We start from the raw sequence: 23062 nt of genomic DNA, 5'->3' as shown, positions 1-23062 counted from the left end.
AGGGCATGGCAACCCGCTCTAGTATTTGTGCCTGGAGAGTCCCAGGGACACAGAAGCCTGGTGGGCTACAGTCCATAAGGTCACAAAGAGGCGGACACGACTGAAGTGACTTACCACACACGCACTTACTGGACACTTCACATCTGAATAACATTTGACCATTTTTTCCTCTCTTTTTCCCTTGATATTAAGAGTTTTGTCCTCATACATGAAACTTATGTGGCAGCAAGAAATATACACACTCGGTAAGTCTTTAGCTATGGAGTTAAAAAAAGGACTTTGGAAAAGCATGAAAGAAAAGTCTGAGATTGTTTTAATTTTAAAAATATAGAAAATCACAGAGAATGAGACAGTAAACATCCACCCCTTGTCATCTAAAACAGTAGGAAAGTGAGGCTTGTTAAAACTGCTTGGTGGGTCCCACCTCCAGAGTGTCGGAGTCAGAGATCTAGGTTGATGCCTGAGAATCTGTTTTACTAAGTTTACTAAAAGTTCTCAGGTGATGCCAAATGCTACTGGTTTAGGGACAAAATATACTTTGATAGCCATTGATATAGAACTACTCAATAGTTGGTAATGTTTCCTCTTTTTAAGTTAAATTATGAAAATATCAAATTGGACTTTTCTCTTCCCAGTCTCATTGTATTTCATGCCAAATGTCTGGGATAGTTGCATTTTTTTGCTATTACAAACAATCCACAATGAACATATCTTTATAGGACTCTTTGTACACATGTGAGAGCTTTGGGGCTTCCAGGTGGTACTAATGGTAAAGAACCCACCTGCCAATGCAGGAGACACAAGAGACCTGGGTTTGATATCTGGGTTGGGAAGATCCCCTGGAGGAGGGCATGGCAACCCACTCCAGTATTCTTGCCTGGAGAGTCCTATGGGCAGAGGAGCCTGGCGGGCTACAGTCCATGGGGTTGCAGAGAGTCAGACACGACTAAGTGAGACAGTATGCACACACACACACGTGAGAGTTTCTTTGATGAAATCTTTAAAGGATTATAGAATTTTTACCTTTATCATCAGTGCAGAAAAGTTCTGTTAGCCTCACATCCTAACCAGCACCTAGTATGATTGGCTTTTTAATCTTTGTCAATCTGTTGGTAAAAATGTATCTCATTATTGCTTTAATTTGTATTTCCCTGATTACTACAGAGAATGAGCACTTTTAAATTATTATTGGCTATGTTAGTTTTCTTTTTCTGTGTTGCCAATGTGTATCTTTGCTAATTTTGACCTTTTCATTGTTGTTTTAAATTGTCTGGCTTTTTGAGAATCAAAGTTTCTTATTTCTTTAAATGACTGGTAAGACTGACTTTACTTGCTTGTGATCCATTTTATCCAACTGTTATGCACAAGTCCTGCTATACCTATTTCTTTCAAGAGTATGTTTACGGATCTTCGCAGGTTAGGAAACAAGACAAGAAAGGTTACAGGAGTGGATGCTTTTACTCTTGCAGCCTGGCTGGCCAAGAAGAGGCAGTCGGGGTGAAGAGAAACTTTTAGGAAGTTGCAAGATATAAACAGCAGTGCCCTGAAGATAACTGGCATCAGAAATACATTATCAATGGCCAGTGGCTCTAATATAGTTAATAAACCCATTCCTGGTAAAAAAAAAAAAAAAAGGAAATTTATAATGGCAAAAAGTTTGCTATTTAAAAAAAGGAGAAGGAAGGGTCTGCAATGTAACAGGTACTTTCTCTGTTAATCCTTCTAATCTTTGTCACAACACTTTTGGGTCGATATGATTACTCCTATTTCATCACAAGAGCAGCTGATTTTCAGAGAAGTTAACCCAGGTAGTGCGAGAATGTGGAGACCCCAGTGCTTCTCCAGGTATAACCCCTAAGTCTGTGATCTTTCCACTCTGCAGGGGAGAGTGAAACCAGAATATAAAATTCAGGTTCCTAAGTACTAGGATTCAAATGAGAGGAATCCTGAAGACCAACAGTTTCCCAGTATATCCAGGACTGTTTTCAGATCCAATACATATGCTTATCTTGTTAATGCATGCTTTCCTCAAAGGGAATGAAACAGTTTTAAAATGAGACAAAATCAAATCCAAAGTGGCTGCTTAAAGTTCTGTTTTCTTAGACTCCTTATTATAAATTATTTTTATTTGTGACACGTTTTTATTGCCAAGAACGACTTACATAACATAAAAGTCCTATGTTTCGGGGGAACTAGATAATAAGCAATTTCAAAAATAAGCAGATTATTCAAGAAAAAGAAAAATAAACCTATGGTGATAAAAGTCAGAACTGGGTAGCCCATGGCTCTTGGGCATTGACAAGGGTGATTAAAGTGTTCACTATCTTGACTGGGGTATTACTTACACAGATGTACAAACATTTGTCAAACCTCATCAAATTGTATAATACACAAAGGCTTACATATTTCACTGTATGTAAACTTTACCTTAGTTTCAAAAAGTATTTAAAAGTAAGCTGGTGATTGCTTATGATGTTGTAAGGTGGCGGTCCACGTGCTGAGCTCCCAGCTGCCCTGGTCACAGAGGGACGCGCTGAGGTCCTGACCGTGTGCTCCGTGCTGGCAGCAGAGCAGAGGCTCCCAGATGGCGCCGGAACACATCCACCTTTGGGGGTCAGTAGCTGTCCTGCCCTGGGAACATCCAGTGGGAGTGGTGCCAACCTGAGATTGGATTCCTTCCAGACAAGGGGATGCTGGGCATAATTCTTGATCCAAGTATTTATTCTTATCCCTTTGTGCCAAAAAAAAAAAAAAAAAAATCCTCTTCCCTGCCAAAAGCCAAACTCTGCTACACCAGTTTTTAAGTGATGAGGTGAAGGTCTGAAACCTAGAACCACAGGCACCTGCCGCCTTCTTATTAGACCTCTCTACCCCAGGGATACAGAGATTCAGGTCTGAGACAGAGCAGCACACAGCAGCTGTGAGCGAACTGTCTCCTCTGCCCTTTACAAACTGTAGAGACACAAAGGTTACACAGCAGAAGAGCCTGCTGTCCCCATGGCAGGGAAGGCTCAGCCCTTACTGTTTTTATTGAACTTTCCATTCCTCCATTTGTCTGCCCTTGATCACTGCACAGGGAGGACGCGGACACTGTCTGAGCCTCCGTGAGGTGACAAGCTCTGCAGTGGGCACTGTCACACTCCCTGTCTCACTACGACCCCCGTCAAGCCTCTCACTATTTGCACCTCCCACTGAAGCTTCACAGACGAGTCACCTTAAGCACAGAGGGGTGAAGAGAGGTTCTTCAGCAATCACTGACCTTAAGCCGGCCCTCAAGACTGAGTTATTTTTTACTACAGTTGTAACTCTCTCCGTTGAACTCTATCTCGCTTGGCTAATTGGGAGCAAGTCCAAAATAACAATAAAAAATTTGTGTACTCAGTATATATTGTATAAATTGCACTTGCACTTTGTATCAGAATAATCATATCACTGTTTAAGCCCACCTTTACACATGTCATTGCCGAAAATGACTTCAGAGCCTGGGATCTATTGAACAGCTAAGATTTATTTTCAGGGAGAGGTCCTGCGTTCTGCCAGGTGCTGGCCTGCAAAAGCACAGGCTTCACCCGGACAGTGCTGCTGGATTTGGATTCCATCAAACCAGGATGGAGTCTGTTCCGGCACTGCCTACACTTACAACAGGTCCGTGCTCACAGTCTGGCTGGATGCTGTTCTAGTAAAGCTCTCTGATAATTACAGGGTAAAGCTGTGTGCCCATAATGTGTACCCAATACACACAGAAGACAAGTAACACAGCAAACTGGCAAAAGGAGAGTTTCATGCATCAGGACACTGAACAGGCTGAACCTCATTTACAAATTAAACCTGGTATCACAGGATTGAGAGAACACCTTCTTAATGGGAGCTGAACTAAGTGTTCAGATCAGTGTTCTTGTTTCTACTAGCCCATCGAACTGCATCACAGCCAGTTAGATATTCACATCATAGAAGCTAGATATTCACAACATTTAACTGAAGAGATCCAGGGGGGAAATCTGTGTGTGTTTATAATTTTTTTTTACCTTTAACAAATCCTTCACATAGAGAATATAATTTATAGTATTTTATCTCTAAGTGTTTTTTCCTCCAAGATGGAAGGTGAGCCTTAAAAGATAACCTACAGGAAAGCTCAGATGCAGACAGACACCTGTCTCACCAGCAGAACTCAGAGCAGTAGGCGTTACCAGCACAGAGGCATGCCCTCCTCCACACAGCTGTGCACATAATACACCGAGTAATTAACTGGGAATCACTGTTGGCAACTCTGGATTTTATCATTCTATTATTCCAGTCCATAGTTTTGCATTTTTCAAAACTAAAATAGTACAAGAGTTGGTTGTTAGTTACCTTGTAACTATTTCATGGTGAGAAGAATGCAGCCTTAGAATAAGATGACCTGGGTCTGAATTCCAGCCCTCCTACTTTGCAGATATGAAATACTGGGACATTTCCTTAACTTGACCCAGTCCTTAATTCTTCATCTGAGATGGGGATGATGATGTCAACACAAAACAGTTATTTCTGATCTCTAAAGGTTGGCAGGAAGATCCAAGTACTACTGCTATTAACCACGTAGCTTGATTAAATTTCTACTTGAGACCCCTTTTATTTGTCTGTTTCAGTTTCTAGGCTCTGAAATGGCAAAGATACATTTTTTTTAAGTAGATTTCAGGTAAACTAGGTTACTGCATACCAGGTGTGCAGTTTAAATGTCACCCTCTCATCTCCTTGGTAAGCATTCTTGTCTCACCTGGCTCTCATGGAGTCTACAGTCCAGGGAGGCGAAACAAAGAAACCAGTAAGCTGATACATAGCATGCCTAATGGTGACTAGCAAGGATGGAAATAGGTTGATAGTCAATACAGAGGGGCTTTCCAGGCAGCTCAGGAGGTAAAGAATCTGCCTGTCAATGCAGGAGATGCTGGTTCAATCCCTGGATTGGGAAAATCCCCTGGAGAAGAAAATGGCAAGTCACTCCAGTATTCTTGCCTAGGAAATCCCATGGACAGAGGAGCCTGGCTGACTACAGTCCATGGGGTGGCAAAGAGTCGGACTCGGCTGAGCATAGCACAGCGGAGCAGCAGTCAATACGGACGGCGGAAGAACTTCATACCGAGACGTCATCTGAGTAAAAACCTGGAGGAGGGACTTCCGCGGTGCTCCGGGGGTTGCCTCCCAAGCAGGGCATGTGGGTTCGGTTCGGGTTGGGGAACTAAGACCCTATATGCCATGGGGCAACTAGGCCCATGTGCCGCCGCTACTGAGCCTGCGGGATCCAACAAAAGACCCCGCCTGATGCGGCTAAGGCCCGACACAGCGAAAATAAATAAATGAATATTTTAAAACAAACCAAAAAAGCCTGATGGAGATGAGGCAGTGAGCCACGGGGAGAACTAGGTGAAGGGACTTCAACCAAGCAAACAGCTAGTGCAGAGGGCCTGGGGATAGAGCTTACCTGACTCGCTGAGAAAACAGCTGTGCCAGAGAGGACTGGCAGGGAGAGATAATAGGTGAGATCAGAGGGGCTTCGGGGGCCGGATCATAAGGGACCTTTCTTAGAGACAGAAGGGGAAATCCATTGCAAGGTTTAAAGCAGGGGAGAGATGAGATCTAACAAGTTTTATAAAGTGCATTTTGAGACTAGATTGCAGGAAGTCCAAGGCTGGAAGTAGGGACATCAGTTGGGGTGGGAAAGGCTGCTATAATTCAGGTGCTCTGTGCCGATGCGCCAGGGAGGCAGGAGTGCAGGTGGAGAGCACCAGCTGAAGGGAACATCGAGGGTTTTCCTGATGAGCTGGATATATCCTGGGGGGCGGGGGGGATGAATTTCACCTGATTTCAGCTTGTAAGGAATTTAGCTTGAATGGCTGGGACGACAGACAAGTTAACTGTGATGGAGTTGGGTACAGAGCAGGTAGAGAGGGAAGGAAGATCAGGGGTGATGTTTTAGACATGTTACAAGGTAAGGCAAGAACTGCTAGTTCTCATCACTAGCTCTTGCCCCATGGATGTCTTACGGCCCTGCAGAGTGGTTTCCATAGAGTGTGAGGCTGAAGGCTGCAGTGGATTATGCTCCAGTGAGAGGGAGGAATGGAAACAGCAAACAGGGACAGCTCTTTCCAAGAGTTTAGCTCTTGTGGTCATCAGGGAAATGGTGGTCTCTGCAAGGAGATGTGCAGTCCAATGAGCATTTGCTTTTGTTTTTAAGATGGGAGGAATAATAGCATGTTTGTATGAAAAGGAGTACATCAAGGCTGTGTATTGTCACTCTGCTAATCTAACTTATATGCAGAGAACATCATGAGAAATGCTGGGCTGGATGAAGCACAAGCTGGAATCAAGACTGCTGGGAGAAATATCAATAACCTCAGATATGCGGAGAAGGAAATGGCAACCCACTCCAGTGTTCTTGCCTGGAGAATCCCAGGGACAGGGGAGCCTGGTGGGCTGCTGTCTATGGGGTCACACAGAGTCGGACACAACTGAAGTGATTTAGCAACAGCAGCAGATATGCAGATGACACCACCCTTATGGCAGAAAGCGAAGATGAAAGTGAAAGAGGAGAGTGAAAAAGTTGGCTTAAAACTCAACATTCAGGAAACTAATATCACGGCATCTGGTCCCATCACTTCATGGCAAATACATGGGAAAACAATGGCAACAGTGACAGACTTTATTTTAGGGGCCTACAAAATCACTGCAGATGGTGACGGCAGCCATGAAATTATAAGACACTTGCTCCTTGGAAGAAAAGTTATGACCAACGTGGACAGCATATTAAAAAGCAGAGACAATACTTTATCAACAAAGGTCCGTCTAGTCAAAGCTATGGTTTTTCCAGTGGTCATGTATAGATGTGAGAGTTGGACTATAAAGAAAGCTGAGCACTGAAGAATTGATGCTTTTGAACTGTGGTGTTGGAGAGACCCTTGGACTGCAAGGAGATCCAACCAGTCCATCCTCAAGGAAATCAGTCCTGAATATTCATTGGAAGGACTGATGCTGAAGCTGAAACTCCAATACTTGGGCCACCTGATGCAAAGAACAGGCTCACTGGAAAAGACCCTGATGCTGGGAAAGACTGAAGGTGGGAGAGAAGGGGATGACAGAGGATGAGATGGTTGGATGACATCACCAACTCGATGGACATGAGTCTGAGTAAGCTCCGGGATTTGGTGATAGACAGGGAGGCCTGGCGTGCTAGTCCATGGGGTCAGAGAGTCAGACAGGACTGAATGACTGAACTGAACTGATGCTGACAAACCAATTTGGTGGAGAACGTGACTTTTGGTGATTCTGGACACAGAGGGAGGAGCTGCTGGGCTGTCTTTGAGCAGATGAGATGGATGGGAGAGCTCAAGTGCCAGGCTGACCTTTGCTACTTCATGAACGGTTAAAGTCAAAGGGGAATCAGAGGGGACTTCCCTGATGGTCCAGTGGTTGGACTCTGAGCTTCCAATGCAAGGGGTGGGGTCCTGTCTTTGGTTGAGGAACTACAATCCCACATGCTACTTGGCCAAAAAAATTTTTAATTAAAAAAAAAAAAAAGCAACCCCCCCAAACCCTAAACAATTTTTTTTATTTCATTCTTTTTTTTAAATTTTTTTATTTTTTAATTTGATTTTATTTTTAAACTTTACAATATTGTATTAGTTTTGCCAAATATCAAAATGAATCCGCCACAGGTATACCCATGTTCCCCATCCTGAACCCTCTTCCCTCCTCCCTCCCCTACCCTCCCTCTGGGTCGTCCCAGTGCACCAGCCCCAAGCATCCAGTACCGTGCATCGAACCTGGACTGGCGACTCGTTTCATACATGATATTATACATGTTTCAATGCTATTCTCCCAAATCTCCTCACCCTCTCCCTCTCCCATAGAGTCCATAAGACTGATCTATACATCAGTGTCTCTTTTGCTGTCTCGTACACAGGGTTATTGTTACCATCTTTCTAAATTCCATATATATGCATTAGTATACTGTATTGGTGTTTTTCTTTCTGGCTTACTTCACTCTGTATAATAGGTTCCAGTTTCATCCATCTCATTAGAACTGATTCAAATGTATTCTTTTTAATGGCTGAGTAATACTGCATTGTGTATATGTACCACAGCTTTCTTAATTTTATTTTTACTTAAAGAAGAAAGAAAAAAAAGGGAGGGGGGAGGCAGGAATCTAGAGGGTATAAAGTCAGATACAGGAGGGGGAAAAGAGATGGGGAAGCGCTGTGTGGAAGGACGCCTCTAATTGCTTTGTTTTTCACTGAAATAGTAAGCAAGACCACCAGCTCAAAGTGGGGATGGGGACACAGCACTGAGATCTGAGGAGAGAGGAGAAAATAACAGACAGTAAGACAACATATCCACCCACTGCCCCCGAAAGAGCCAACTGTTTTCATCCCCACAAACCAATTCTCTCTTTTGCATGTTCTATTTTAGGAAATATCACAATTCTCCCTCATTACATCTACCTAGAAAACCTAGAAAGTATTCTACATTCTTCCTTCCACTCAACCCTCCATCAAATCAATCCCTCACCCCCATAAACAGAGGTGTAACAAGTCCACTCCTAGTCTGGATTATGTAAACTCCTCCTTACCAACTGCCCTGCTTCCAGACAGAACCTTCTCTGCGTATGAACAAATATGGAAATCAAAATCTATCAAGTGTCAAATTATGTGGCTCTGGGTTACAGTATAAACAAAGGAAACTGTTCATCCTTAATGCTGTGGCCACACAGATCTTTAAATGATAGCAAATGCTTCCTGGCTTAAAAAATAAAATAAAACCCAGCACCTCGTTTGCATGGCAATTTAAGGACTCTGTGACTTTGCCTCGGCCTGCCTGTATGGCCTCATCCCCAGTTTATACTCAAGCAAACACTGGGCTGAAGTACTGGACACATTGCTTCCAGTTGTGATCCATGAGGGAGGCAGAAAATATGGTGCAGAGAGATAACAGATCATAAAGACACACCAGTGGGTATTTTCCCATGGGTATTAAGAAGCCAAGTACTTAAGCTACACGCAAACAGTAATCATTTGCCATAGCTCAAACAGCAGGCATCTTCCTCTTGTCTCCTCAGTCTTCCTCTTCTATGGAGAAGGGAATTGCAACCCACTCCAGTATTCTCGCCTGGAGAATTCCATGGACAGAGGAGCCTGGCCCGCTATGGCCCATGGCGTTGCAAAGAGTCAGACATGACTGAAGTGAGTTAGCATGCGTGCATACTTCCTCTTCTGATTGTACTTCCTCTTTGACTCAAGCCAGTCTGGAAGAGCACATATACCAACTTGCCAAATTTTTTAAAACTCTTATCTGTGTTGCCTCTGGTAGATATTATTTTTTTAGTACATGAAAGGCTGAAAAACAATAATTTTTAAGATTTTTTTTTTTTTTTTTTTACTGTTGGAAGTGGTCAAACAAGAGATGGCAAGAGTGAATGTCAACATTCTAGGACTCAGCAAACTGAAATGGACTGGAATGGGTGAATTTAACTCAGATGACCATTATATCTACTACTGCGGGCAGGAATCCCTCAGAAGAAATGGAGTAGCCATCATGGTCAACAAGAGTCCGAAATGGAGTACTTGGATGCAATCTCAAAAACGACAGAATGATCTCTGTTCGTTTCCAAGGCAAACCATGCAATATCACAGTAATCCAGGTCTATGCCCCAACCAGTAACACTGAAGAAGCTGAAGTTGAATGGTTCTATGAAGACCTACAAGACCTTTTAGAACTAACACCCAAAAAAGATGTCCTTTTCACTATAGGGGACTGGAATGCAAAAGTAGAAAGTCAAGAAACACCTGGAGTAACAGGCAAATTTGGCCTTGGAATACAGAATGAAGCAGGGCAAAGACTAATAGAGTTTTGCCAAGAAAATGCACTGGTCATAACAAACACCCTCTTCCAACAACACAAGAGAAGACTCTATACATGGACATCACCAGATGGTCAACACCGAAATCAGACTGATCATATTCTTTGCAGCCAAAGATGGAGAAGCTCTATACAGTCAGCAAAAACAAGACCAGGAGCTGACTGTGGCTCAGACCATGAACTCCTTATTGCCAAATTCAGACTTAAATTGAAGAAAGTAGGAAAAACCACTAGACCATTGAGGTATGATCTAAATCAAATCCCTTATGATTATACAGTGGAAGTGAGAAATAGATTTAAGGGCCTAGATCTGATAGATAGAGTGCCTGATGAACTATGGAATGAGGTTCGTGCCATTGTACAGGAGACAGGGATCAAGACCATTCCCATAGAAAAGAAATGCAAAAAAGCAAAATGGCTGTCTGGGGAGGCCTTACAAATAGCTGAGAAAAGAAGAGAAGCGAAAAGCAAAGAAAAAAAGGAAAGATATAAACATCTGAATGCAGAGTTCCAAAGAATAGCAAGAAGAGATAAGAAAGCCTTACTCAGTGATCAATGCAAAGAAATAGAGGAAAACAACAGAATGGGAAAGACTAGGGATCTCTTCAAGAAAATCAGAGATACCAGAGGAACATTTCATGCAAAGATGAGCTCGATAAAGGACAGAAATGGTACGGACCTAACAGAAGCAGAAGATATTAAGAAGAGATGACAAGAATACACAGAAGAACTGTACAAAAAAGATCTTCACGACCCAGATAATCACGATGGTGCGATCACTGACCTAGAGCCAGACATCCTGGAATGTGAAGTCAAGTGGGCCTTAGAAAGCATCACTACAAACAAAGCTAGTGGAGGTGATGGAATTCCAGTTGAACTATTCCAAATCCTGAAAGATGATGCTGTGAAAGAGCTGCACTCAATATGCCAGCAATTTGGAAAACTCAGCAGTGGCCACAGGACTGGAAAAGGTCAGTTTTCATTCCAATCCCAAAGAAAGGCAATGACAAAGAATGCTCAAACTACCGCACAATTGCACTCATCTCACACGCTAGTAAAGTAATGCTCAAAATTCTCCAAGCCAGGCTTCAGCAATATGTGAACCGTGAACTTCCAGATGTTCAAGCTGGTTTTAGAAAAGGCAGAGGAACCAGAGATCAAATTGCCAACATCCGCTGGATCATAGAAAAAGCAAGAGAGTTCCAGAAAAACATCTATTTCTCCTTTATTGACTATGCCAAAGCCTTTGACTGTGTGGATCACAATAAACTGTGGAAAATTCTGAAAGAGATGGGAATACCAGACCACCTGATCTGCCTCTTGAGAAATTTGTATGCAGGTCAGGAAGCAACAGTTAGAACTGGACATGGAACAACAGACTGATTCCAAATAGGAAAAGGAGTTCATCAAGGCTGTATATTGTCACCCTGTTTATTTAACTTATATGCAGAGTACATCATGAGAAACGCTGGACTGGAAGAAACACAAGCTGGAATCAAGACTGCCAGGAGAAATATCAATAACCTCAGATATGCAGATGATACCACCCTTATGGCAGAAAGTGAAGAGGAACTCAAAAGCCTCTTGATGAAAGTGAAAGTGGAGAGTGAAAAAGTTGGCTTAAAGCTCAACATTCAGAAAACGAAGATCATGGCATCCGGTCCCATCACTTCATGGGAAATAGATGGGGAAACAGTGGACATAGTGTCAGACTTTATTTTTGGGGGCTCCAAAATCACTACAGATGGTGACTGTAGCCATGAAATTAAAAGACCCTTACTCCTTGTAAGGAAGGTTATGACCAACCTAGATAGCATATTCAAAAGCAGAGACATTACTTTGCCAATAAAGGTCTGTCTAGTCAAGGCTATGGTTTTTCCATTGGTCATGTATGGATGTGAGAGTTGGACTGTGAAGAAGGCTGAGCGCCGAAGAATTGATGCTTTTGAACTGTGGTGTTGGAGAAGACTCTTGAGAGTTCCTTGGACTGCAAGGAGATCCAACCAGTCCATTCTGAAGGAGATCAGCCCTGGGATTTCTTTGGAAGGAATGATGCTAAAGCTGAAACTCCAGTACTTTGGCCACCTCATGCTAAGAGTTGCCTCATTGGAAAAGAGTCTGATGCTGGGAGGGATTGGGGGCAGGAGGAGAAGGGGACGACAGAGGATGAGATGGCTGGATGGCATCACTGACTCGATGGACGTGAGTCTCAGTGAACTCCGGGAGTTGGTGATGGACAGGGAGGCCTGGCCTGCTGTGATTCATGGGGTCGCAAAGAGTCAGACAGGACTGAGCGACTGATCTGATCTGATCTGATCTGATAGGTGACTTATGTTTCAGGAGCACAGCAAACCTCTTTACCTATATACAAATATATTCTTTTTCAGATTCTTTTCTATTATAGATTATTAGAAGATACTGAATAAGTTTCCTGTGCTACATAGTAGGTCCTTGTTGTTTAAGATATTATTTTATTTTTTTAATATTTTCATTTATTTATTTGCTGAATGGGGTCTTAGTTGTTCTCAGGTGAGAACTTCTGTTGTGGCACAGGACTCTCTCGTTGTGGAGCACGGCTCAGCAGCTGTGGTGCACAGTCTTAGTTGCTCCACAGCAGGTGGGATCTTGTTCCCTGGCCAGGGATTGAACCTGCATCCCCTGCATTCCAAGGTGGATTCTTAACTTCTGGACCACCAGGGAAGTCCCTAGGATACTGTTTTAATTAAAAAGTAGAGTTCCTCGTTTATCATCTGGCCAGTTTTAAGGAAAGATACTGAAGCCTCAAAATACACTTGGTACATTTGGTGGTTTCACAGTATGTCCACTCACCCTTTGACATTCCTCTCTTCAAGAGGTGGCACCTCATTGCCCTCCTCCTGAGTCTGGATTTGATGCCTGGCTTCTTTCCCTTTTTTATATTTATTTATTTGGCTACATCAGGTCTTAGCTGCAGAACAGGCGAGCTCTAGTTGCAGCAGACAAACTCTTAGTTGCGGCATGTGGGATCTAGTTCCTTGACCAAGGATTGAACCCAGACCTTCTGCACTGGAGGTGTGGAGCCTTAGCCCCGGGACCCCAGGGAAGTCCCTGACGCCTGGCTTCCAGTGAATAGTTACTATGAGGCAAAAGTGAGCAGCTCTGGGGCCTTGATCATCCAAGGCGTGGCTGATTGCTCCATGCTCGCTCTTTGCCACATGCTGAGGACACAGCGTGATATGGGAGGGTCTGCTGCCAGGGCAAGCGAGCCCTCTGGGAAGCGCACGCTCACACACGAGGCAGGTGTCCCCACAGCATCCTGAGTGCAGCACGGGCAGGGAGCCCGGGCCGGAGCCACCCAGCTGGCTAGGCCGCTCGGGCATTCCTGAACCACGGAAACTGAGATAACAGAGGCTGCTGTTCAAAATCACTAAGCTTAGAGATCATTAATGTCACCCTCATGATCACCAACTAATTAGTAATAATCAAATGGATCTGGAATTCTAAATCCAGACCATTTTCACTTTACTTCACCAAGTGATGCCAAAAAAAAAAAAACACACAAAGATGATTATGATTCAAAAAATTTTAAATATCATCTCTTACACTTTAATTTGAACTCTGCATAGAATATTAATTTCCACTCTGCGGTAGAAGAGAAATAAGCAGGAACTTTTCAATGTGGATTTAATAAGAAGGAATATAAAATACATAGTTTATAAAGCATTTTACCTATGTCATCTTAGCTTTTAGATGGATACAGATGTTCATATATATATCTACTGATAGCAGCCATGTCACTGACAACTATCTAAACTCTTTAAGAATGCATAAAAATTAATAATGCATGAAAATTATTTAATAATAAAAATCCATCCCAAGGTGTAATTATGTGGCTCTGGGTCAGATGTTATACAAAGAAATTATGCATATCTGCAACTGGTTCCAGATCTCTACTAGTCATACTTCAGGATCTATATAAAACATCTCAAAATTAAACTTATAAATGCTCTATCAAACTTAAAATGAAGTTCGAGAATGATTATTCTAAAAGTACAATGAAGATAAACCTCATATTGAAGAAAACACAGCATTCACTCTGAACCAATTTTCTGAGCATCCACAATAAAATTTGTAGCCTACCATTAACGTAATATTCAGTCTCAAGGGTTTATTCACTCTTCTCCAGGATCAGCAGTGTGGCCTCAGGAATCTAACCTATTAGTACTATATTGTTCCTCTGATACTCTTAAGAAATGTTTTTTCCTGAGGAAAATCGTTACCATCTTTTTTGTAAAATACACTTGTTTATTATTTAAAGGGCAATGTGGAAAAAGGAAAAGACCATCAACATCAAGATATCAAGTCTGGAACCATCGGAAACTTTTCAGAGTATTTTTGTTTTGTTTCTAAAACAAAGCTATGAGAAAATATCACAGGGGAATAAATGCAATGGGCATTTTATAAATTAAAAAAATATATATAACTAGCCAATTCTTCAGGACTAAAATAGATCTACATCCACTGCCCGTCTACAATTAAACTCTCCTTATTTGTGTAGCTATGTTTTCATCTAGGCTGATTTGGAATTGTAGGATTATGTATAAGGCTCTAACATTTATTTTTCCAAGCTTACATGTCCAGTTTAAGAAAAGCTCAGTTTTCCAGTAGTGCAAGCAGGATGTCATACGCAAGTATTTCGCCTGCCTCCACCATCTCCCAGCTTCCTCTCTCAAGGCTGTGGGATAAACACAGCAGGGATCTGCTGTATGAAACCACAGCTTTCATCCTTCCTCTGTGATTTCTCCGGCTCTCAAAAATCCAGACTTTCAAATTTATGCACTGAATACCAAACGTATTTAACATTGTCCTGTTACCTTGTACTGATGTTTAATTTCTGATACAAAATCTTCTCAATGAAACTGAAAAAAAAATTTTTTTAAGTATCTTCCTTGCTTCATTAAAAAAAAAAAACAAAAAAAAAACCTCATTGCCTAGACCAGTGCTTTACATATTACAGTGATTCAACAATTACTTTTAAGATAAGATCATTTAAGAGGGGATGACCGGCCCCATTACTTTATGGCAAACAGATGGGGAAACAGTGGCAAACTTTGTTTTTTGGGCTCCAAAATCACTGCAGATGGTGACTGCAGCCATGAAATTAAAAGACGATTACTTCCTGGAAGGAAAGTTATGACCAACCTAGACAGCATATTAAAAAGCAGAGACATTACTTTACCAACAAAGGTCCATCTAGTCAAAACTATGGTTTTTCCAGTAGTCATGTACGGATGTGAGAGTTGGACTATAAAGAAAGCTGAGCACCGAAGAATTGATGCTTTTCAACTGTGGTGTTGGAGAAGACTCTTCAGAGTCCCTTGGCCTGCAAGGAGATCCAACCAGTCCATCCTCAAGGAAATCAGTCCTGAATAGTCATTGGAAGGACTGATGTTGAAGTTGAAACTTCAATACTTTGGCCACCTGATGCAAAGAGCGGACTCATTTGAAAAGAGCCTGATGCTGGGAAAGATTGAAGGCGGGAGTACAAGGGGACGACAGAAGATGAGATGGTTAGATGGTATCACCGACTCAACGGACATGAGTTTGAGTAAACTCTGGGAGTTGGTGATGCACAGGGAGGCCTGGTGTGCTGCAGTCCATGGGGTTGCAAAGAGTCGGACACGACTAAGCAACTGAACTGAACTGAAAAAATTTTTAAATGAGCAGATAAAGTCATGTAGCCTAGTTTTGGAAAACATTTACTTTTGTATACTGCACTTAAGATTTATAAACTTGATTCCGTTAATGCTTTACTTTATGATTTTTGGCATGCAACAAATCTCTCTGACTCATCAAAATATTTATATCATAAAATTAGCTGATATGTTTTGAAGTTTTTCAGGTTTCTTTTAAAAGAAGATATAAACAGTTAGATAGAGAGCTAAAAATGCTCCTTTATCACACTGCCAAAAAAAAAAAAAACAACCTTATCATAAATATTTCTTTATGGCTGTTACATTTGCACTGAAGAATTATGTCATCAAGTACGATAAGATAAACTCAAGATGATAAAAACAGAGGAGAATAAAAGCTCTGATTCCAAATTAGATTTCTGCTTAATAACCGGAGTCGACATTCAACCAAGAGAAAACAGGTGTCAGCCTAACCTGACATTATTGGATATAATCTCCACCTCAGATCAACAGGAACATTTTCAAGAACTTGCATTATTTCACAATGTCCTGGCTTCTACCTCATTGATGCAGCCATTGGAAAACAAAGCGCTCATGTCCACATGCCATAATAAGCAATACTTCAAGAGAGGGTAGTGTTTCAGGAATAGATCAGCTGAGCTACAGAGAAAAGGCTTAGTTTCCCTGCTGCTGCTGCTGCTAAGTCGCTTCAGTCATGCCCAACTCTGTGCGACCCCACAGACGGCAGCCCACCAGGCTCCCCTGTCCACAGGACTCACCAGGCAAGAATACTGCAGTGGGTTGCCATTTCCTCCTCCTGAGTTTCCCTACGCTTCTTTACTAAACATAAAAGAACCATCTAGTTATAGTAACAACTAATGCCTATGACAAAAATTAAAAAAATGGATCCAAGTGCCCAGGCCTGAAAAATCCAGTGTTAAGCCTAAAAGAAATTTAACCGCAGCTCTACAAATTTACACACTTGCTATAAATGTTTTCATGATGCTTCCTGTGCACGTCACACAGCACACGCGCCCAGATTCACATGAACCATGCTCCTGCAGCTCACATCCCTGGAAAACATTTCTTCATGTTTACTGGATGTATCACTCCAAATACATTATAAAGGGCAGACTCTGACCCCTCTTCCTCCCCACCCCCACCTGCTCCCTTTCTTCTTCTTTTTTCCAATTTAAAAAGGTCTGTCGGCAGAGTGGTTTGAACACAACTTTGAAGAGCCACCAGAATATAGCCAGTTCTCCTTGTCTCCACCTTCAAGCCTGGCTTCTACGTGGTCACATATCACATCAGGGAACTTCCTACCCCCAAATCAAAAGTAATCTAAACATTTACTGCAGCAGCTCAAGAAAACAATGAGGCGGAAGAAAGAGAGCGCAGTCATCGTCCACAATGGAATTTTAAATAACCCTCTTGCCTAGGTTTCAATTTCAGATTCGCCAAGTTTTAGTTATGTGACTTTGGCCAAGTACCCTAAATGTCCCGTATCTCAGTTTCATCTTCTGTAAGTGGGAATAAATTAATGACCACCTCCTCTGGTTGTGACAAAGATTTAAAAGAATTAACATGCATCAAGTCCTCCAAACAGTTTCCACAGGATAAGGAGTTATTTCCCAAGTCCTACCCACGTTGTTCCTCAAACCATTTTATTATACAGCCTAGACTGGCTCTTTTCTCTCCCTTGACCCCTTTACTTTTTGTCCTCATTCATTTCCTCTAGCCAATAGTTCTGTGACCTTTCCCAAATAAATTACTTTAGCTTCTTTTAGCATTTCCAGTCCGCTCCCTACCACCACCACCCTTTGCCCATTAACCCCACTGTCTTAGAAGGGAGTATACAGAGAAGGGAAGGTTGTAAACATTTATCCTCTATGACTTAAAAAAAATTATATCACAGAAGTTTTAGGAATATCTATGATCTTGAGTTTCAAAAAGGCATTGCACTATCACACTTACAATTGTAACACTAATGCAAAGAACTCCTGAAAATGTTTAATTAGTTGGAAGATTTCACAAGAAGAGAGGCAGATGAAGTGATTACATATTTTACTGAATCTTAAAAACCTTCCTGAATATTCTGGACTATGTTGTAGTTCAGACCCTAGTATTCAGTATTCAACTGCTCCTTTCAATCAGCTCTCCAGAGCTGGTACCTTAAGAAACTGGGGTCACTAAAAGGTGCCAAGGCATTTACTAAACAATCAATAATCACATTTCATCTGCGGTTCCTTGGTAATTGGTTGGAGTCAGTGTCCACTTACATGATACAACTGCACTAACACAAAGAGAAGAAACCAAATTTACTTTGCCTCATTTATGAGCAAAAACAATGAAAAGTATCTTTCTTTGAAGCTTAAGGTTTGTTAGAGGGTGAACAGACCAGTCAAGGACTGTGCTGGCCATCATTTGATCCCAGCTGGCTGCTTATTATGTGACTGATGACCTCTCCATCCTTTTTTTCTCATGAAAGTTCCATGTCTCCTTTAAACAAATGACAGTTGACATTTATGGATCGCTTCCCGTGTGCCAGGAACTATGTCAAGCCCTTTGCATGAACAAACACATTTAATCTTTACAACAACCCTGTGAGGTACGTCCTTTTACAACCCTCATTCAGCAGCTGAGGAAACTGAAGAGCCAAGGGATTAACCAATTCCATCCTGGTTTCTCATCAAGTAAGTGTTGAAGATGGGACTCGAGCTCAGAGCAAGCGTTAACAACTACTCCCCAAAGCCCTACTGGGGCTCTCCCATTGTGATTTAAAAAGCTTGGTGGGAGAAAGAGCACTTTTCTATTGCATGTACACAACAGCAAACATTACTCCCAGTTTGTTTATGTATCTATAAATCTAAAGATAATTTTGGAGTCCATACAGTTCATCTTCTTAGTGTTCTTGGTCAGCTAAATGACTTTTTATACCACAACCAAGCTGAGAGTATGACTATTTTTCTGTTTCTCTTCATTCCTTTTTTTCTGAAGAAATAATTCTCACAGGAAATAATTTCAAACCCAGCAGTGTGAGCGTGGGAGGAGAGGACAAAGAATGGGGAGGGTCAGCAAGATGTTTAAAAAGCTGTGTTTGGAAACCTTCCCATCAGTAAAGTTAGTAAGACGCCAGTGAAGTCACTGAAAATTCTTTATCTCATGAAATGTTCTGTGTGAATACGCTTTTGTGAAAACCAGTGAAGAGCTCAGTCTTCTCATCAAATCATCGCAGGGTCAAACAGAGACAGCAGGGGAGGAAGAAGAGGCCTGGAGGCAGGCAATGCTGAGAATGCTGAACAATGCAGCAGAAATCTTAGGGGGAGCTCTGGAAAGTCACAGTCTGGGGACCTGCGGCTGAACTCACTTTACTCAGGTCTGTAAGCGAGCAGATGGCCCGTGACTGTGAGCGAGGTTATTTATTCACATAACCAAATTTAAGCGCTAAAACTTTTAAAAGTTGACACCGACATGTGTTGCCTAGGGATGTGAAGCAACTAGAACTCTCATACACATCAGCGGTTAAAAAAGCGTACGGCACAGTCACTTTGGAAAGGACTTTGGAAATTTCTTATAGAATTCAACACCCAACACACGACCTGGAAATACCCCTCGTATATATTTACCCAAGACAGGCAAAAATATGTCCACAAAAAGACCAGTATGCAAACATCAACTGCGTGGCTTCTCCTAACAGACAAAAACAACTCAAAAGTCTACCAACGGATGAAGAGATAATCAAACCGTGGCACATCCACACCATGGAATAACCACTCAGCAATAAAAAAGGAACATACTACTTACACACGCAAGAACACGGATGAATCACACGCATGACACAGAGTAAAAGAAGGCAGACACACAGGACTACATACTATGTGACTCCACTTATATGATGCATGTGACATTGTAGAAAAGGCAAGATATCAGTGACAGAAAACAGTTCAGGGACTGTTGGCAGCTGGGGGTTGAGGGAGGAGAAGATCAACTACGGGGGTGCAGCGAAATATCTGAGGGGACAGAAATGCTTTGCATCTTTTCAAAATTTTATTAGTGTTGTTATTTATTTGGCTGCACTGGGATCTTTAGCTGTAGCACGTGGGATCTAGTTCCCTGACCAAGGATCGAATCCTAGGCCCTGCACTGGGAGCGCAGGCTTAGGCACTGGACCACCATGGAAGTCCCAGATACTTTGTATCTTGATGATAGTGGTAGTCACAGGACTGTACATGCATCTCGTAACCATAACCCTGTATGCGAGACAGCAAAAGAGACACAGATGTATACAACAGTCTTTTGGACTCTGTGGGAGAGGGAGAGGGTGGGATGATTTGGGAGAATGGCATTGAAACATGTATAATATCATATAAGAAACGAATCGCCAGTCCAGGTTCAATGCAGGATACAGGATGCTTGGGGCTGGTGCACTGGGATGACCCAGAGGGATGGTATGAGGAGGGAGGTGGGAGGGGGGTTCAGGATGGGGAACACGTGTATTCCATGGCAGATTCATGTTGATGGATGGCAAAACCAATACAATATTGTAAAGTTAAAAAAGAAAAAAAAATTGATACAATAAAAATGGGAAAACATTAAAAAAAAAAAACCTCATCAAACTATACACTTAAAATGAGTGAATTTGATTACCTAACTTGTACCTCAGTACAGCAGGGGTTTTTGTTACTGTTGTTTTAGTTTAAGCACCCCACTCCAGTACTCTTGCCTGGAAAATCCCATGGACGGAGGAGCCTGGTAGGCTACAGTCAATGAGGTCGCAAAGAGTCGGACACGACTGCCCGACTTCACTTTCACTTTCCTCACTGGCAGTTACCGAGACAGAAACGTGTGTACCCAGAGGATGCTCTCTTGCAGAAAGGCAGTCTCTTCACCCTGGTGATGTTGTTGCATATTCTCATGGATTCCCTCAATCCTCAGTGTTCATGAAACTTAGAAAGAGATGTTTAACCAGAGCGTGATATGGGCTAAGTCTCCCGACCAGTACAAAGTTGTTTCTCAGGCCATGGTTTTAAAACATACTTATAAGCTAAAAGCTGAACATCACCTTCTTAAGTGCACACAACTACATCCTGGTTTATAACTAGGGCAGCCAGATAAAACATAGGATGTCCACTCAAATTTAATTTTAGATGAATAACAAATAGTTTTTTAGTATAACTATGTCCCCCAATATTGCATAAGATATGCTTTGTATTTCCTTTATCTGGCAATCCAATTAAAGAACACCATTGGTCCATGTAAGGTCTTTTCAATTTCATTTATTCATTCATAATTAATTAGCCAATTAATTATTTAATCTCATATATATGTTTTAGCTGCAGGTATTTTTAGTAATCATGGCTGCAACTACCTTAGGAAACCATGCAGCAACTCTAAGGCACTGAGAAGGTATTTAGAAGACTGAGAAATTACTGCCTCGGGACCTGTTCACCTGTGACTGCAGGCCGGGTGCACCTGCATCACCTCAGGTTGTGGGAGACTCCCTCAGGGCTCACCTAGACTACTGAACTCAGAACCTGCATTTCAAGATCCCATGTGCACAGTCCTATTTTGGAAGCATGGAGTTAGAAGGCTGTGCTTTAGCATACGTAGTGGGGATCAAAGGGAAGCTGACTTAAAGTACAGAAACTCCTTAGGAGAATATTTTAAAAGTTCAGACATTACTTCAAGATCTGAATCATGGTACAGTACAGGTACCAGGAATGAAATCGAAAGAAAGAAATGGAAATGGGAAACACTAATAGAAAAAGAATCTGTGGAACTTGGTAAAAGACTGGATGGGCTTCCCAGGTGGCTCAGTGGTAAAGTATCCACCTGCCAATGCAGGAGAGGAGATGCAGGTTCCACCCTTGGGTCAGGAAGGACCCACTCCAGTATTCTTGCCTGGAAAATCTGCAGACAAAGAAGCCTGGCGGGCTATAGTCTGTGGGGTTGCAGGAGTCTGACAGGACTTAGTGACTGAACAACAACAACTGTGGTTTTAGAATTTCTAAATGTTCCACAGGTGATTCTACTTGCAGCCAAGGTTAAGAACCACAAATAGGAGCTCTTTCGATCTATTTGTTTTCACTTAGAGAGATGATTTTCAACCCTGGCTACACTTTAGAATTATTTGAGGAGCTTTACAAATGTATCGGTGTCTACACCCAGCCTTAGAGATTCTGATTTAATTTGTAACTTTTTAGAAGTTCCACCGTTGTTTGTAATGTGCACGCAGGGCTGAGAACACTCAAGTGAAGCATTCAGTTTAAACAATCATTTATTAACTATTTTTTTCAAATAAATGTAAAATGAAGAGAGAATTCAGTATTTACAGAATCCAAACCTTCTAATTAGATGAAATATAAACCAACCTATTTTCATCTGCTTGTTATAATTTCACAATAAATTTTGCCTGGAGTTAGCTACAATAATATCCATTTTTTTCAAATCCTCATTTTGAATAAAAAATAAAATCAGTTGATGACCACTGAGATTGGATAACCATTTATGAAACACGCATTATTCAAGTGTTAAAAATATAATATGAAATAAATTGATTATAATCACAACCACAATTATATATCTTAGGATAGAGTGAGATCTTCAGGAAACAGAGGTAAAAAAAATTACATGTCTAAAATGTATTTCTAAGTAAAAGTAAATAATCAGGATACAATTCTATTACTGAAGTCTAAATAAAAAAACATCAAGCAGAACATTTAAGCACTTTCCAGTTAACTGCACTACAGCATTATTTCAGAAGTATGAAAAGTAAAAAAAAAATTTTCAAAACGAAAAATGCTTCCAAATGACCTTTTATAAAATGGAAAACTGGCTTACCTCTTCCCTATGATTCTTAATTGGCATACAAAGAATACTTTGTGTCTTGTAGCCTGTAATTTGGTCAACTTCTGCATTGAATCGAGGATCCTAGTAGGGAAGATGAAATTCAATTTAGTGACTGACTTGTTCAATGATTGATGTCATTTTTCTGATTTATAGGATTAGAGAAATCTAACCTTTGACTTACCTTGTTCCTCTGAATGTTAAATTTTATCATTGTAAAACGTATCAAATCATATAAGTACATATAATCTTTGACAAAGATAAATTTAAAGTTTTTTAAGGAAGCTAGTGTTCATGAATAAATACAGATGCAAACAAATGTTAAGAAATAAAGAAAATTCAAAAGAGTAACCAATGTAGACAGTCTCACTTAAACTCCGGAAAAAGTGACAACTCTCCTCTTCTGTAATACAATTTGCCTATTCCCATCTCATTGATTCTTCTGAAAAAGGAAAGCATCTCTGGTCTGAAATGTTTTCCTATAAAACCCACCACCTCCAAAATGACCTTTCCAATACTGATGTTACTTCCCTTGTAATGAATGACCTTGTTCTGTGACTAGAGGAGCATGATGGGCTATAGTACATTGGGCCGCAAAGAGTTGGACAAGACTGAGCATAACACAATAGCAACAAACGATTGTTTATCTATTACCT

General features: G+C 41.4%; 1 protein-coding gene across 3 annotated transcripts in view; it reads right to left on the bottom strand.

Annotated features, from left to right (window-relative positions):
* Nucleotides 1-23062, bottom strand: part of PDE5A (phosphodiesterase 5A) — a 148346-nt gene that overhangs the window by 89606 nt on the left and 35678 nt on the right. For all 3 annotated transcript variants that reach the window (XM_061419286.1, XM_061419288.1, XM_061419287.1), the window contains exon 3: nt 22401-22490. In XM_061419286.1, the coding sequence (XP_061275270.1) occupies nt 22401-22490 (90 nt within the window). The remainder of the gene's footprint in view (nt 1-22400; nt 22491-23062) is intronic.

The sequence above is a fragment of the Bos javanicus genome, chromosome 6, assembly GCF_032452875.1.
Source record: "Bos javanicus breed banteng chromosome 6, ARS-OSU_banteng_1.0, whole genome shotgun sequence".
Lineage (NCBI taxonomy): Eukaryota > Metazoa > Chordata > Mammalia > Artiodactyla > Bovidae > Bos > Bos javanicus.
The sequence above is the reverse complement of the archived record's forward strand: the minus strand, read 5'-3'. Positions and strand labels throughout refer to the sequence as shown.